Source organism: Rhinichthys klamathensis, unplaced genomic scaffold, assembly GCF_029890125.1.
Source record: "Rhinichthys klamathensis goyatoka isolate OS25496 unplaced genomic scaffold, OSU_Roscu_1.1 h1tg000152l_1, whole genome shotgun sequence".
NCBI classification, from domain to species: domain Eukaryota; kingdom Metazoa; phylum Chordata; class Actinopteri; order Cypriniformes; family Leuciscidae; genus Rhinichthys; species Rhinichthys klamathensis.
Window position 1 is genome coordinate 730,087 of NW_026606687.1, and position 15,280 is coordinate 745,366.

Genomic DNA, 15,280 nt, shown 5'->3' on the forward strand with positions numbered 1-15,280 from the left:
GACTCTGCTTTTCCCACCCCACAGGCGAAATTCGAATAATTTACAGAACCTCACCTCCTTTCTCTGTTTTATGGCCAAAATGTGTAACATGCCAAAATACGCTTCCTGATTTAATCAGGGCAGATGACCGGCAAGTCACAGGACAGAGAGAAATCTCACAGTCACTCCAGAGGAGAGAGAGATGGCAGGTAAGTGAACCACACACCTTAACAGGTAGGCAGCAAACCAGGGTTTAAGACATTCTAACACACCCAATGTGTTTTTTTGTACAAAAGACTTCCAGGGGGGAACCAAAATTCTTATGCTATACTTAATAAAGAAAAACAATTTTTTTATATTAAGCTTTTTCACACTTATAACTTGTTATACAGAAAACTTAACATGGCTTAATGCACGGTTAACCCTAAAACAGTGGTTTTGATTGAAATAAGAATTTATAGTAGATTAGATTAAAGAAAAAGCATTTTGTTGACCATTTCCTTTCATGAATTTCTCAGAAAAATGTATCAAATATTTTGGGGTCTCCAGCATATTTGTGAAAATGGAATTAGGACACCAAACATCCTTTGGATTTCTGGCCATATAGATGGCCCATGGGTCAACAGGAAAAGTAAAGAGACATTTAAACATTTGTAATAGTCTGAAGCATTTTTAATGAAATTGCAAATACAACACTGCACACTCTTAAACCTTTCAATGGGACAAAAGGGTCTCTATAGTGGAAAAGGGTTCTTTAGAATATTGTAATGTTCTTTACACTGAGAAAAACATGTTTCTTTTGAGAAATGATGACTGAAAGGTACTTTGAGGAACCCAAAATGGTTATTCTATGGCATTATTGTGAAAACCGCCTTTTGTACATTGGAAAGGCGTAGTTGTTTTAGTTATTTTATTGTAGGCCTATGGCAGATGACACACGGATCCTAGGGGAGGGGGAAGAAACAAACTGTTTCTCACAGTCTGAAAACTCAATCCATGGTACGCGCTCAGAATTCACCTAACTTAGCACAAACAAAGAATAATTATCAAGTTTACTATCAGTAAAAATTCTCACAATAAAGATTCTGTCATTTCATGTTGTTCGACAAAAGGAGATGTTATCAGAATGTTAGTGACAGCCTTTTTGTATATGGGGGCTGGGACTTAATCTGCTGATTTTGATCCTGATTTAGAAAGTTATACAGGTGTGGAAAAACATGAGGGGGAATAAATGATGACAGAATCTTAATTTTATAATCATGAGAAGTTTTTACTGATAGTGATAACACATTATCTGTGTGTTAATTTTTGGATTGACTATATCTTTTAAGACTCTTATGAACCACTACCTCTTGAATGTTTCCACCCATCGAGTAAATCATTGTATACAGATAAGAATTAAATCTGTTCTAATCATGTACTGTTCTAAGACAGCCTAATCTCTTACATTAATAAATGTAAGGTAGGTAATTTTTGGAGAGGCTAGCAATAGCAAGCTAGCTTTGAAATAAGATCCAACCCTCCTTTCTGAGAGGAGTCTACAAAGCCACGCCTCCTCCAAAACACTTGAACGCGCAGAGCAAGGAGGATTTTATGGCCCTACGTCTTCCACAAATGATATACACTCATCCTAAAGGAACACCTGTTCAATTTCTCATTAATGCAATTATCTAATCAACCAATCACATGGCAGTTGCTTCAATGCATTTAGGGGTGTGGTCCTGGTCAAGACAATCTCCTGAACTCCAATCTGAATGTCAGAATGGGAAAGAAAGGTGATTTAAGCAATTTTGAGCGTGGCATGGTTGTTGGTGCCAGACGGGCCGGTCTGAGTATTTCACAATCTGCTCAGTTACAGGGATTTTCACGCACAACCATTTCTAGGGTTTACAAAGAATGGTGTGAAAAGTGAAAAACATCCAGTATGCGACAGTTCTGTGGGCGAAAATGCCTTGTTGATGCTAGAGGTCAGAGGAGAATGGGCCGACTGATTCAAGCTGATAGAAGAGCAACTTTGACTGAAATAACCACTCGTTACAACCAAGGTATGCAGCAAAGCATTTGTGAAGCCACACGCACAACCTTGAGGTGGATGGGCTACAACAGCAGAAGACCCCACCGGGTACCACTCATCTCCACTACAAATAGGAAAAAGAGGCTACAATTTGCAAGAGCTCACCAAAATTGGACAGTTGAAGACTGGAAAAATGTTGCTTGGTCTGTTGAGTCTCGATTTCTGTTGAGACATTCAGATGGTAGAGTCAGAATTTGGCGTAAACAGAATGAGAACATGGATCCATCATGCCTTGTTACCACTGTGCAGGCTGGTGGTGGTGGTGTAATGGTGTGGGGGATGTTTTCTTGGCACACTTTAGGCCCCTTAGTGCCAATTGGGCATTGTTTAAATGCCCCGGCCTACCTGAGCATTGTTTCTGACCATGTCCATCCCTTTATGGCCACCATGTACCCATCCTCTGATATCTTCCAGCAGGACAATGCACCATGTCACAAAGCTTGAATCATTTAAAAATGTGTTTCTTGAACATGACAATGAGTTCACTGTACTAAAATGGCCCCCACATTCACCAGATCTCAACCCAATAGAGCATCTTTGGGATGTGGTGGAACGGGAGCTTCGTGCCCTGGATGTGCATCCCACAAATCTCCATCAACTGCAAGATGCTATCCTATCAATATGGGCCAACATTTCTAAAGAATGCTTTCAGCACCTTGTTGAATCAATGTCACGTAGAATTAAGGCAGTTCTGAAGGCGAAAGGGGGTCAAACACAGTATTAGTATGGTGTTCCTAATAATCCTTTAGGTGAATGTATATAAATATATATAAGAAAGATAATGTAAAAACAGCTGTTTAATATTGAAAGGTAAAGATTTAATTTTACTCAGTTTTTCCTAAAAGTGCTTTTTAATATGCTTAATAGCCTTATATACAGTAGGAAGACAAGAGGAAAAAGAGGTAAATGATTTTACTGAGAGACTCAGGTTGCACTACTTGCCAGGCCACATTTCTGGGAAGCCTCAACTTAACTCTTGTGTAAATGAAGCCATTCATATGAATAAGAGAACAAGTCAATGGTTTTTAATGGCAATAATTGTACAAATGACAATGTTTGAAAGTTTTCATAAAATATTCTGCACCATAGATGGTAGTGACTGAAAAGTTTGTGTTTAGCGCGGATGAGCTGAAGTCCAGCTCCACAGGAGGATATTGGCATCTATACCATTCATATCAGGTTGAGAGTTAACAATTCAGTCTTCATCACTGCCCAAGTCCAGTGGGTTGAAATCAGGGTCGTCCTCATCCAAGTCCAAATCGTCCATGTCTTGGAAGAGCGACTCATCCACTTCCACACTGCTCCCAACTACACGGAAAAAGCAGAGAAGAGCCATTTTGAACAACAATCGCAAAAAAGCAAATGAGATGCTATAAAACTTTTTTAGAATAATAACAATTGACATTTCTTACCGTCCTCCAAGAACTGGATATCTGATGTGTCAAGATTATGGTCTGTCTCAAAGAGCTGTTTTCCTGTAATAGAAAAAAGTAAATGAGCAGAACGTGACAACGTAAATCAGATGAGTAAATATCAGGTTAGTAATTCACCTGTGAGTTTTGCCTTTCCTGCCTGCTCCTCTTCTTTCTGCCTTTTACTCTTTAGTTCTGTCATTTCTTGCTCAAATTTTGCTTTCCATGATAAGAAATTCTCAATTGTGACCACAGTACCTTGGAATGCAAACTGTGAAAAACAAAACAGAAACAAAGATCAGTAAAAAAACAAAAACATTTTCCATTTAAAAAAAAAGTGTAGCTATCTACAATGGAGGTCAATTTTTTTAAGATTTAAGATATTTGACGTTTTTTAAATTAGTCTCTCACCAAGGCTGCATTTATTTGATCATAAATACAGCAAAACAGTAATATTGTGAAATATTAGTACATTTTAAAATAACTATTTTAAATATATTTTAAAATGTAATAATGTGGTGGCACAGATGAATGTTCAGCAGCTGTTGCTACGGTCTTCAGTGTCACATGATCTTTCAGAAGTCATTCTAATATGCTAATTTAGTGATCTGTTATTATCAATTATTATTGAAGCTCAATGTAATAATGTTAGGTTCTTATTTTTTATTAATGTTAAAAACATTTTAGCTGCTTAATATTTTTGTTGAAACTAAGATCATTTTTTGAAATAGAAATTATTACTTACACCAAACTTTTAAATGGTAGTACATCATGGTTACCACAAAAATATTAAGCAGCTCAACTGTTTTCAACATTGATAAAAGTAAGAAATGTTTCAAGAGCAGCAAATCAGCATATTATAATGATTTCTGAAGGATCTTTTTTTATTTTTTTATGAAACCTTTATTGCCCCGAGGGGAATTTGTTTTGCACTCAAGAGAGCCACATTGAACATCAGCAACAGTAAACCACCCCAAATATCCAACAACATTGTGGACATAGAGGATACAAAAAACAAAAACAAACAACAACAACACAGCAATGGTGGTAACATGCGATCATCAATCCAATAGCTAAAATGAATAATCGATAAATAATTAAATAATTAATTAATAATACACTATTAAAAAAATATCTGTGTTTGGTAACGTTTGGTTTTTGTTCGGGGCATTCGAAATCTACGTCCAGAGGGTAGGGGGGAAAACTCTGAGCAAAGTGGGTGGGATGGATCATCCAGTATCCTCAGAGCCAAATTGAGGGTATACTGATCTGTAAATCATGTGACACTAAAGACAGGAGTAATGATGCTGAAAATTTGAATTCATTACCTTTGAAAATATATTAAAATAGAAAGTTGTTTTAAATTGTAATAATAATAATAATTCACAATATTACTGTTTTTACTGTAATTATTCCACCTTAACTTTTAACCCCCAGTGTAACTACTAACAAATCTACCATTCAAGACAATAACATTCTTTAAATTATACAAAAGCAACATTGCCTCACAGTTGGGATGGACTAGTTCAACCCAACTGGTCGAAGTTTTGTTGGTTATTGTGGGCCTCTACTGGCAGATGCTGTAATTACATGTGGCACAATTTTGCTTCATTGACAGCACAGTGCTTGTGTATTCTGGCTAAACAAATGTTATTGAAAGTAAGATGTAAAACACAAATCTTTCATTATATAAAACTGTATATTATATATACTGTCTTATAAAACAATCTTTCCATGGCCAGTTTTCGAATGGCTCTGAAAAAGTATGAAATTGACTTTGCCCTGTCTGTTAAATTTCGAGTAACAGCTAAAAACAGTCAATATCCTGAGGATAACTATAAAAGATGCTTTTGGATTTCATGATTAATGTTACACTACACTCAGAAGGTACATGCTCACAACAAACCTTCTCAGCTTCTTCGGCCTCCCTTTCTTTTATTTCTTTTCTTTCTTTCTCCTCTTCTCTTCTGCTCTTAATCTGGTCTACTATTTCATTAAGTTTCTCCTGCACAGCTGTAACTAATGTGAATATCATGACCATTCCCAGGTTTTCTTCAGCCTGCAAAAGAAAGAAGTTATTAGAAAGGCCTACAGGACAGCAAAAGAAGCGTAAGCCATCATCAGTATGTGCGCTTTATCAGTTGTTTAATGTGTTTTGCTGGGTATGATGTCAGGTGTGCAGACCTGTTGCTTCAAAAGCGTTAGAATGCCTTCAGCGTCTGAATCTTCCAGGTTCTCCTGTGAAAATATCTCCCAGAGAGGGGGCTCGTCTGGATATTTCTCCAAATATGTAAACTTCATGGTCGCCTCCACCGCTGAAACAGACAGAAATCAGTGCTGGTGGTGTTTAGTGCTAAACTTTAATGATGGTAAAAAAAGATACTGTAACATTACGTGCACTGACATTGTTCTACTTTTGATGAGATAATAAGCCACATGAACTTACTTTCATCATCTTCTCCCGGATCAGAAGTAACTGTGATGGTGAAACTTGTGGGGTTCTCGGAAAGCACTGCATGAATATGGATATTACAAACAATCTAAGAAAACCTTCAGAGATCACCGCTTCCATGTTTAGCACGTAAACATAAATCTGATGTTTAACATAACAGTTAGCCAGTCAACTTCTGCTAGCCATCGGTTATCGTTTGCATTGTTTCTTAACCTTTGACAGCTCAATCTGCGGCTATAAAGAAAGATGTCAAAGAGATGACTGAGTCGCTCGTATGATTAACTAACTTTGTTTCATGTGAAGCTAGGCAGCTAATGGAAAGCGTAACGAAGTTATGGACATAAAAACCATATACTTTGCGCTCTGTCTTACCTGTAAATGAGTCTGGGTAAATGGACTCAATTGCTTCTAGTTCATTCCTCTGCTCCTCGCTGTAGTCTGTCATTTTATGTCACAAATGTCCATAGATTAGAGCTTGCATGGAAGAAACGTGTGCTAAGGCCTGTCTAGCATCGATGTCATCTGGGATCATCAATGATGTCTGAGCTTGTGTCTGGGTGCACACTTTTACTCGTTCTGCTAAACATTAGTACAATTGTAGTAATTCGTGCTATCACACTATTTAATCTGTTGCAATATATTGTATATACAATAAACAATGGATAAAAGAAAAACATATATAAAAAGGCTCGAATCTGGCATGGATTATTATGGCCTGACGGTCCAGCAGCTTTCCTAAAACTGCCTCTCTACTCCACTATCAAAGCAAGTTTATATTTATATAATAAATGTCAACTTATATCTGTAATTATATTAGATTTAATCAGTTTTAAATCATAACATCCAGGAATTAATTTATAATCGTTGTCTTTTATATTAGCCTACTTCTTTATTTAAAGTTTAATTTTAGCTGAGCATGCAGCCCATTTCACAAACCTTTTAAAATCCCTTTTACTGGGATTAATGAATTAAACAGACACTGATGGAAGTGTAGGTCAGAGGAAATGATAAAATAAAAAAATAAAAAAATCTTTTTTTTATTGCCTCTGACCTACACTTATATATTGAATGTACAGGCAAGTAACTACAAAAATTAAGTCCTTCCCTATCCTAGATATGGTTTTGTGTACAGTTATATCCTGTCAAATCTGCTGAAATAGCGTAGACCATTTCAGACCATCTTAAATTCTAAGAGGGACTTACTTCAGCTTTTGTAATACTGGCACAGTCCGCTTGCAGGTAGATCAGCTTGACCACTGCCATCACACGCATACTGTTAACCAGCGATACGTTTTAATAGGCCATATTCCATATATTTAATAGCTATATTCCAACACTTCTTAACAAATAATGCAATTGGCCATTTAAGATGTGTCTCATTGGAATGGAATCTAGGAAAATACAGCACAAAACAGAATTGACTTTTCAGCAGCGAAAATGATGGTACAATTTTGCTATATTTTAATGCAAGAAATACAAAACGTATATATGCAATCAGTACAAAATTGCAAAAAACAAACAAACAATATAAACACAATATAACAGTTCAGCATCATTCACTTCTAAACTCAAGAAAAAACTTTTTGTCTGTATAGACTGTGCGTTTGTCATAGTAATATGAGCTCCAAGTCATTTAGTTTGGTTTACTGCATGATTTATTAATTTTTATGTTTTGGGCCAAACTCACAACTGTAATTGATCTATATCAGGTTTTGTTAGTACAATTTTTTATTGTTAATTTCAACATCCTTTTTTGCCATGTTTGAAGAGAGACAGGACAATATGTTTTGTTACTTCTAAGCAATTGTTTTTTACTTTTTGCACACTTAAACTTGAATTAAACTGCCTTACAATAAATAACATATATTGTTGTTATCATTATTATTATTGTTATGTTTTGACATGTTGTTTTTTTGCAGTCCACTGACCAACAACCTGAGTATATGTGATTCTCTTTGACAACAGGAAATAAACACCACAAACATGCCGTAAACCAGCATTTTACCATGTATAATAATTTTGATATAGTAACTCGTTCTGTTTATGCTTTTTGAAAAACTATGCTAACAGAAACTTGTTTTGATCAAAGGGTCATTATTCAGAGCTGATATGTGGGTCAAAATGACTGAAGAAATGTGTGTCGCGGACTGTAATGTGGTTTTCCTGTTTGTCAAAACTTAAAACCTGCAGAGGAAATAAGCAGTGTGGTTTACATGTTTACATGTTCTATATTTCGTTGGATGGCATAAGTACAATGTGATCAGATTGTACATTTTAATCAGTATTGTTCGACTGGATAATTACATACCAATACTACATAATACAAGAGGTTGTCATGCATTAAAGTGCATTGAACACACTGCTTTATAAGAGCATAAGAGAGCTCTGGATTCACAGAGGGCCTAAATGACAAATGACCTGAGAATAAGTGTGTTTTTCCTTTCCTTGACTTTGTAAAACCTGAAATGCAACATTCAAACAATATACAAATTGGATGTTGTTATTGAAAACACCACAGACACTCAAATCTGTCCGAATCTTTGGGTCTAAGACCTGTGTTTGTTCATTGAAGTATAAAATGCTACAAAAATATTTGCAGTCTGAATTGCGCCAGGACCACCTCCTAAGTGGATAAAACAAAACTTCCAGTTACTTTATTTTCAATACAGGTTGTAGCTACCAAACTAAAATCTAACTCTGTTTAGATTCACACTGGTTTGTCGTCTTCAAGGTCATATTCTTGGCAATTCAGTTACCAGTCCATGCAGCTTTGTGCTTCTAAGCCATCTCTATGCCATCTTCCCCCTCTAGAACAGGGCGCTTCTCAGGGTTGAAGTCTCGATCTGTGCGCTCCACGTATCTCTGCAGTGTGCTGTAGTACTGTTCGCTTTTTTTAAAGGTGTATACAGCAGAGATCTCCTCCCAGGCCTTGTGATTTGGAAAGTTAAATGGTTCAGGGCACTTGTTGTCAAAGAAAGCCTCGAGGTTTCTCTCTGCTAGTTTGGTGGCATAGTTTTCTGCAAAAGTCTCAAACTTTTCCCTTTCCTTCTCCATGTAGATTTTATGGAAAGTTAACTGAATGTAGCTTACTTGAGAGCGACAGTTCTTAAAGCAAGTCCCGATCAGCGCTACTATTGCTGATATGATAATGATGGACCAGCCGAGTATCTGCGAACATAAATCAATCAGTTGAATGTTATAAAATATAGTTATTGTCATAAATTATTACACAGCTCTCTGGTAAACTTGATATGAAATATTGCTAAGTTGTGATAATTCTAAAATGTTAAGGTGCTGTCACATTAGGCTACCCAAAATTTTCAGGTAAAAAATCTCAATTGTGTTTGTCAATATTGTAGCAAAGCATAAAGCACGGTGCACACAGAAGTCACTTACAAATCACTTACAAACTGTGGTGAACCCACGTGACCAACTTGAACCTGTTACTAAATCTGCGGAAATCTTTCGCTCCGACCTGAAATTCTCAATTTGTGGATTAGAAATGACAGCATTTCACCAGCGAAAATTTGCAGAACGACAGTAATTGTGACCATATCTCTAAAGCTTTTCTTAAAGCCCCCTGTGGTGAAAATCAAGCTTTTAATGTTGTCTATATCTATGTGGTGTTTTTAATATTCTTTTAGAGAAAATAATGTGCAAATTCATAAGAGTATTTTCTCCTTAAAACTGCAATGAACCAAAGACAGTCTCAAAGTTTGAAATCGCTGGTATTTCTGACGTCACAAACTACCTTGTAACCAATCACGTCAATGTGTGATCATCAACAAGTGGATTTCTGAGCTGGGGCGAGTGAGTGGGGGCGGGGCTAATTTGCATATAGAACCGCGTATACTACATGAGGCAAGGGTGTGGAGTTACTATTTTAAGGCAGGAAGGATAAAAAAGGTTTAAATATATAATTTTGGTGATCAAAGATGAGTTTTAAGGGATAAAATTATTGACTATAGGGGGACTTTAAGAAAAAATAGTCCACTACACTGAACAAAAGCTTAGCCATAAGACGAACACTGCAATATACAGGCCTTTCGTGGAATGGAAAGGTTCCATGAATGTTAAAGGTTCTTCATGTAACCATAAATGCTAATAAAGAACCTTTATTTTTAAGAGTGTAGTCGTGCTCACCTGTGACTGGGCTCGCAGCATCAACAGCAGTTCCATATTTTCGTTTGGAGGCAACTGGGACTTGCTGCAGGGCACTCGGGGCAGCTCTTCCCGGCATGTAGGTGTCTTGTTTTGGCAGAAAATATTCACCACCATATTTTCATCCAGGCCACTGACAGCACACTCATAAAAAGTTCCATTTAACAGTGCTACAGTAAGCCACATAATAGGGGCAATGCAGGCTCCAGTTAGCACTTTCACAAACACTGACAAGCATCCCATAAAGTTACCCCTGGGGCATAGCTTGATAGGGTTGAGACAACACCCAGTATATAACCGCCAAAGACGTGTACTAACAAAGAGACCAATCGCCAGCAAGACGACTGCAGGGCCCAGCAGGAAAGTTAATCCATAGGCAAAATTCTGTCCTGGGTTGCACGGACACTGGAAAGACACCATAGAGAAGATTCTTTCACTACCTATGGTCAAAATAGCCATGAAGCTGTAGCCAATAGTGCTCTTCTGATTCGTGAGGAACTTTAGGATAGTCTTAAAAGAATCCATAGCTGGTACAGACATAGCTGGTAACACTCCAAATGAGTTGGTAAACTGAAAGAGATGGATTCTGCTATGACACTCCCTTTTCTGGCTCTCTCTGAATTTGTTTTCCACACCCTCCTTTATCTTCTCCTTTTCTGGCTCTGGCATTCACCACAGCTCATCAAATCCCTCCCCTGTCCATCCTCCCCCCTCCCACTCAGTAAAGGACTGTGACGAAACCAGCTCATCAGGTTCTGCTGGAAGTCAAAACCGGCTACAGATGTGTATAGGCACATTTGCCCATCATGCAACATCACTGAGTCAAACGAACGAAACCCCAACGCTGCATTTTGGATTAGATATAAAACTGATTTGTGGAACTGACAATGAGCTTATTATTATTGGAATTCTGGAATCTGGAGGATGGAATGTGGAAATCTAGAGGCTGGAAATCTCTATACCCGACATCTTTAAGGCAGCAGATTAGTGCGTGTTAGGTCAAACAAAGAGGTGAATTGCAACATAATGCTTTACATAAGTAAAAAAGGGAAACAATTTGTTCTGGTTATGTGTGAGGAGACAGTTTCTGTTCTGCTCTTGTAGTGCCCCACTGTTGTGCACTTCACTTTTCACATAAAGTCTCCGCTTTAATGCTAACCGCAAATAGAGCTTAATGAATATTGATTTTTTTTAAAGTGTGCTTTTAGCAGTGTGATTGTCAAATTGTACATGATTACTTCATGAAAAAAGCCTCAAAGTGCTGCCTGTTGAAATATGAGATCACAAAACAGCATGTGCATGAAATAAGTTGAAATGACACCGAAAGTCTAACTTCATAATGCAATTATTTGTTTGTAGTCCCTTAAAAAAGGTCAGGGCACAGCTGTTCAAATAAAAAAGGAATGTTGTTCATTTTCTGACAAAAACATCTTTTTTTGAAAAAGATTTTAAAAATCTGAAAACTTTTATTTATTTATAAAATTATAAAAATAATTTTTATTTGCCACACTGTAAAAAAAAGTTGCATTACATTTTTAAGTAACAATCAACTTGGATGTTTAAGTCAGTCTTAAGATTATATAATTTTTTACAGTGCATAAACAGTTTTTTAATATTCATATGAAAAATTATATTGAAAGACAAAAAAATTAACAATAACAAAAACAGCAATGTTAAAATCATACAATAGCAGTATTCAAAAGAAACAAATGACTTAAAAGAACAATTCATTGACACTGTAAAAGGCACAGAAAATGAAGCGAGGGAAGTAATCGTTACGGCTGTATTTAACCAAAATAACATGGTAAGGCATGATCAGCTGTCAAATAGACAGCAAGCACATCTACAGGACCAGTTTGCCCTCGTCCACAAATGCAAGTGCTGCTGGGTTTGCAAATTCATTTTCAGACTTCAATGAAGCCCTCACTGCTGGATTCTCAAAGTCCTCACAAGTGCACACATACTTGTGCAGGATGCTGTAGTATTCGTCCATGCTCCGGAACTTGTAGAAGGAGGAGATCTTCTGCCAGGCCTGTCTGGGAGGACTTTTCATAGGAATGGGTTTGGTTAACTCAAAGAAACTTGTTATGTTTCTCCTAGCCAGCTTTTCGGCATGCTGAGTTGTATAGCTGTCCAAAAACTCATTCTCCTTCTGAGTGTACATCCTCCAAAACCTCAGCTGCATGTAACTGATTGGAGAATTGCATCTGGCCATGCATGTCAGCAGAAAGGTGAACATCATGACAGAAGCTATCAGGATCCATCCAAGAACCTAGAAGTATATTCCAGAATTAGTCAAATTATTATTAGCCCACCGAAAGAGAGGTAACTAACATCAGATGTGTTGAAGCACAGATATAAAAAAATCATTTTAAGATTATCGTAGAGCCTCTATGATAATCTAGGACCTTATGAACGCAAATAACAAGATCTGTAGGACACTGAACTGCTAAAATAACCCTTTAGGCTACCTAGAAAAATGGGTGTAGCACTTTATTTTACAGCCCTGTTCCACAGGCTACACTTATAGCAATTACAATAACTGGGTTATATACATTGTAAAAATATATATGATTAGTAGGCTAAGTTATGATAACATATGTTTTTACATTGCTATAGCTCATCAAAATAAGTTAAGTAATTTTCCAATTTATATAAGTTATGCAAGATGCAACTCATTTTTGAAAAGTCAGATTAATGTAAAATTTAAGTTAAAATGGCTTAAACATTCAAAGTGATTGTACCTAAAAATGTAAGGCAATCATTTTTTACAAGTGTATGCACTAGCCTACAACCCTGAACCAATCCTAATGTAGTTAACAAAAAAATGGACAACATTTAGGGACCACTCATAAGAAAATTGCTTTCAAAAGTCGAAACCTCTGAAAGTCAAAATTCGGCAAAATTAAATGTTCTGAGTCTTATTTGAGATCTAGGCTATTTGATACCTAATTTAATTTAAAAGGATTTTGGACAAATAGCTGTACCGTCTGCTCACCTGCGACTCTGCGCGTATAATGGACAGAACAGCCGCTCTCTCACTTTGTGGAATTGCGGTTCCATCACACGGAAACTTCTCCAACTCTGTCCTACAGTGGAGATACTTCTCGTTGCAAAGGTGCCGTCTAAAGAGTGTGACGTTGGCGCCAGTCATTGAACACTCGAAATACACCCCTTTGAGCAGAGCAACTGCGATCCAGCTGAGAGGTGCGACCATTGCAGTCATGGTGATTTGAAGAAAAACACAAAAAAAGCCAAATGCGTAATTAAAACGACATAGTTTCGATTTCCTAAGGCACAGACCTGTGAACAGTTTCCACGTTTTATTGCTCAACATGTAACTTAGAATGAGCAATGCAAGAGCGGGTACGAGGAGGCAGACGTTTCCATAAATGAAATTCCAATCATTGCAAGGACACCTAAAAGCAAAGACCGAGAAAACGTGCTCGCCACCCGCAGTTATAAGAGCAATTAATCCGAATCCTAAATTGGTCTGCTGTTTCTGAGCGAAGCTAAGCAAAGGTTTTAATTGATCCATGTCTGCAGCTGACGGCTGTAAACTCTCATGAAATGACACTCTCAGTTCCGTTATGAGAGACTGCTGAGTTTTTTTTAAACGTGTAATGTCTGCTTTTCAGCTGTAGTGGGAGAATTACTTTACGAAAAAACAAAACAAAACAAAACAAAACATTTTTTGATAAAGTAAAAAACATATAAATAAATAAATAAAACGACAACGACAACAACAACAACAACAACAACAACAACATAATTTAGCCTATGTCATTTCTACACACCAGTTAAAGGCATTGTAAACGCCAAAACATGTATGCCTTGCCCTTTAGTGACGTGTGAAGGCCCTATTGTTTATTTGACATGTTCGAAATAAAGCCATTCATTTTACAGTCTATCTATGCGAAGGCAATCTGTATTCAAGCACAACCAGTGCTAAATCTAACCAGTGGTTCTCCTCCAGGGGGCTTCAGCAAACTTCCAATGGGGACTCAACATGAAAGTTATTTCAATTTTAATTAATTTTAAAAGTGTGATTTTTGGACCTGGAAAAGTCATGTAAATTAATGTAAAGAAAATGACAGAATGTTTTTGGCTATGGTGGTTTGCACTTCATATTTGGCGCCTCGTGGACACGCATGATCCCGGGCATGTGACCGCAAGAGGCGGGGACTGATTAAGACTCTAGCGGTTACAGTAGCTCAGATGCATCGGGCATAGACATAGCGAGTTACACCCCCAGTCTCTGGACAGTTTTCTCCTGGGGGTCGATGCAGATATTTTGTTTTGGTCAGTCAAAGTTGATAAGTGACCGACGTCGGATAAAATCAGTTTGACCGAGAGAAGAAGACACTGGACGCGAAGGTACACTGTGTACGTGCGCTTTTTATATGGTGAATATTTGTATACGACGTCTAACATACAGAAACGTTTAGACAGTGTTTACAGATGGATGCTGAAGGGATGTACCGAAACAGTTCACAGCTGAATGTCATGAGGTTGCAGTTGGGCGGGTCTTCAGTGAGGAGGATTACATTTATTGTTGCCCAAATATTCTTGGTTCTGCCCTGTTGCTAGGAGACCTTTGACAGTTGAGGTTTTAAAGTGATTGTGGAAGCCAAGGACTCGCGACCAAGCACCATAATCTGCATTTAGTGACAGTTCTTCTTTGGATCCGTAACGCGATTAACTTGTCAAAATAATTTAATAGACAATATATCATCCGCCTGACATGTTATTATTATTATTGTTATTATTATTATTATTTTTAAATAATATATCCTAACGTTACACGTTGATTTTAACGCGACGGTAACGTTACCTTAAACTGTCATTCAGTCACCTTTAGTTTGATGGATTAAGGGTGGACTCTGGTTAAGTAGGTCAGTGACAGGCTAGAATGATGGACGGGACCATTTGAGTGACAGACCAATGCTTTTAAGAAAATATCTGTACTACTGTATCATTAGTTTTATTTCTCTTTTTTCCCTCCTCTTTTTTCCCTCCTCTTTTCTCCTCCATTCACCGTGGACTACAATCTGCTGACTGAAGGTCATTTTGTAATCAGATCAATATGTGCTGGGATGGTTCAGACACAATGGGCCATTAGGCTCCAATAAATCCTGCATCAGGGCGCCTAGGCATAGGCTACTCTCAGTCTTGATACCATTTGACCATCACATGAGGCTC

At 37.4% G+C, this 15,280-nt stretch overlaps 3 protein-coding genes across 3 annotated transcripts; all 3 read right to left on the reverse strand.

The window, feature by feature from the left end:
• Positions 1-3,063: 3,063 nt before the first annotated feature.
• Positions 3,064-6,450, reverse strand: rwdd1 (RWD domain containing 1). The gene is made up of 7 exons (XM_056258495.1): positions 6,290-6,450; positions 5,912-5,977; positions 5,650-5,780; positions 5,372-5,524; positions 3,604-3,736; positions 3,466-3,528; positions 3,064-3,361 (listed from the first exon to the last, which is right to left on the reverse strand). Exons 1-7 carry the CDS (start codon positions 6,360-6,362, stop codon positions 3,249-3,251), a joined length of 732 nt encoding a protein of 243 aa, XP_056114470.1. The 5' UTR covers positions 6,363-6,450; the 3' UTR covers positions 3,064-3,248.
• A 1,916-nt stretch (positions 6,451-8,366) lies between these two features.
• LOC130090871 (calcium homeostasis modulator protein 5-like) lies at positions 8,367-10,685 on the reverse strand. The gene is made up of 2 exons (XM_056258494.1): positions 10,061-10,685; positions 8,367-9,085 (listed from the first exon to the last, which is right to left on the reverse strand). The coding sequence occupies exons 1-2, from the start codon at positions 10,616-10,618 to the stop codon at positions 8,696-8,698; spliced, it is 948 nt and encodes a 315-aa protein (XP_056114469.1). The 5' UTR covers positions 10,619-10,685; the 3' UTR covers positions 8,367-8,695.
• A 918-nt stretch (positions 10,686-11,603) lies between these two features.
• Positions 11,604-13,675, reverse strand: calhm6 (calcium homeostasis modulator family member 6). Its single transcript, XM_056258493.1, has 2 exons — positions 13,077-13,675; positions 11,604-12,350 (listed from the first exon to the last, which is right to left on the reverse strand). Exons 1-2 carry the CDS (start codon positions 13,614-13,616, stop codon positions 11,922-11,924), a joined length of 969 nt encoding a protein of 322 aa, XP_056114468.1. The 5' UTR covers positions 13,617-13,675; the 3' UTR covers positions 11,604-11,921.
• Positions 13,676-15,280: the final 1,605 nt, after the last annotated feature.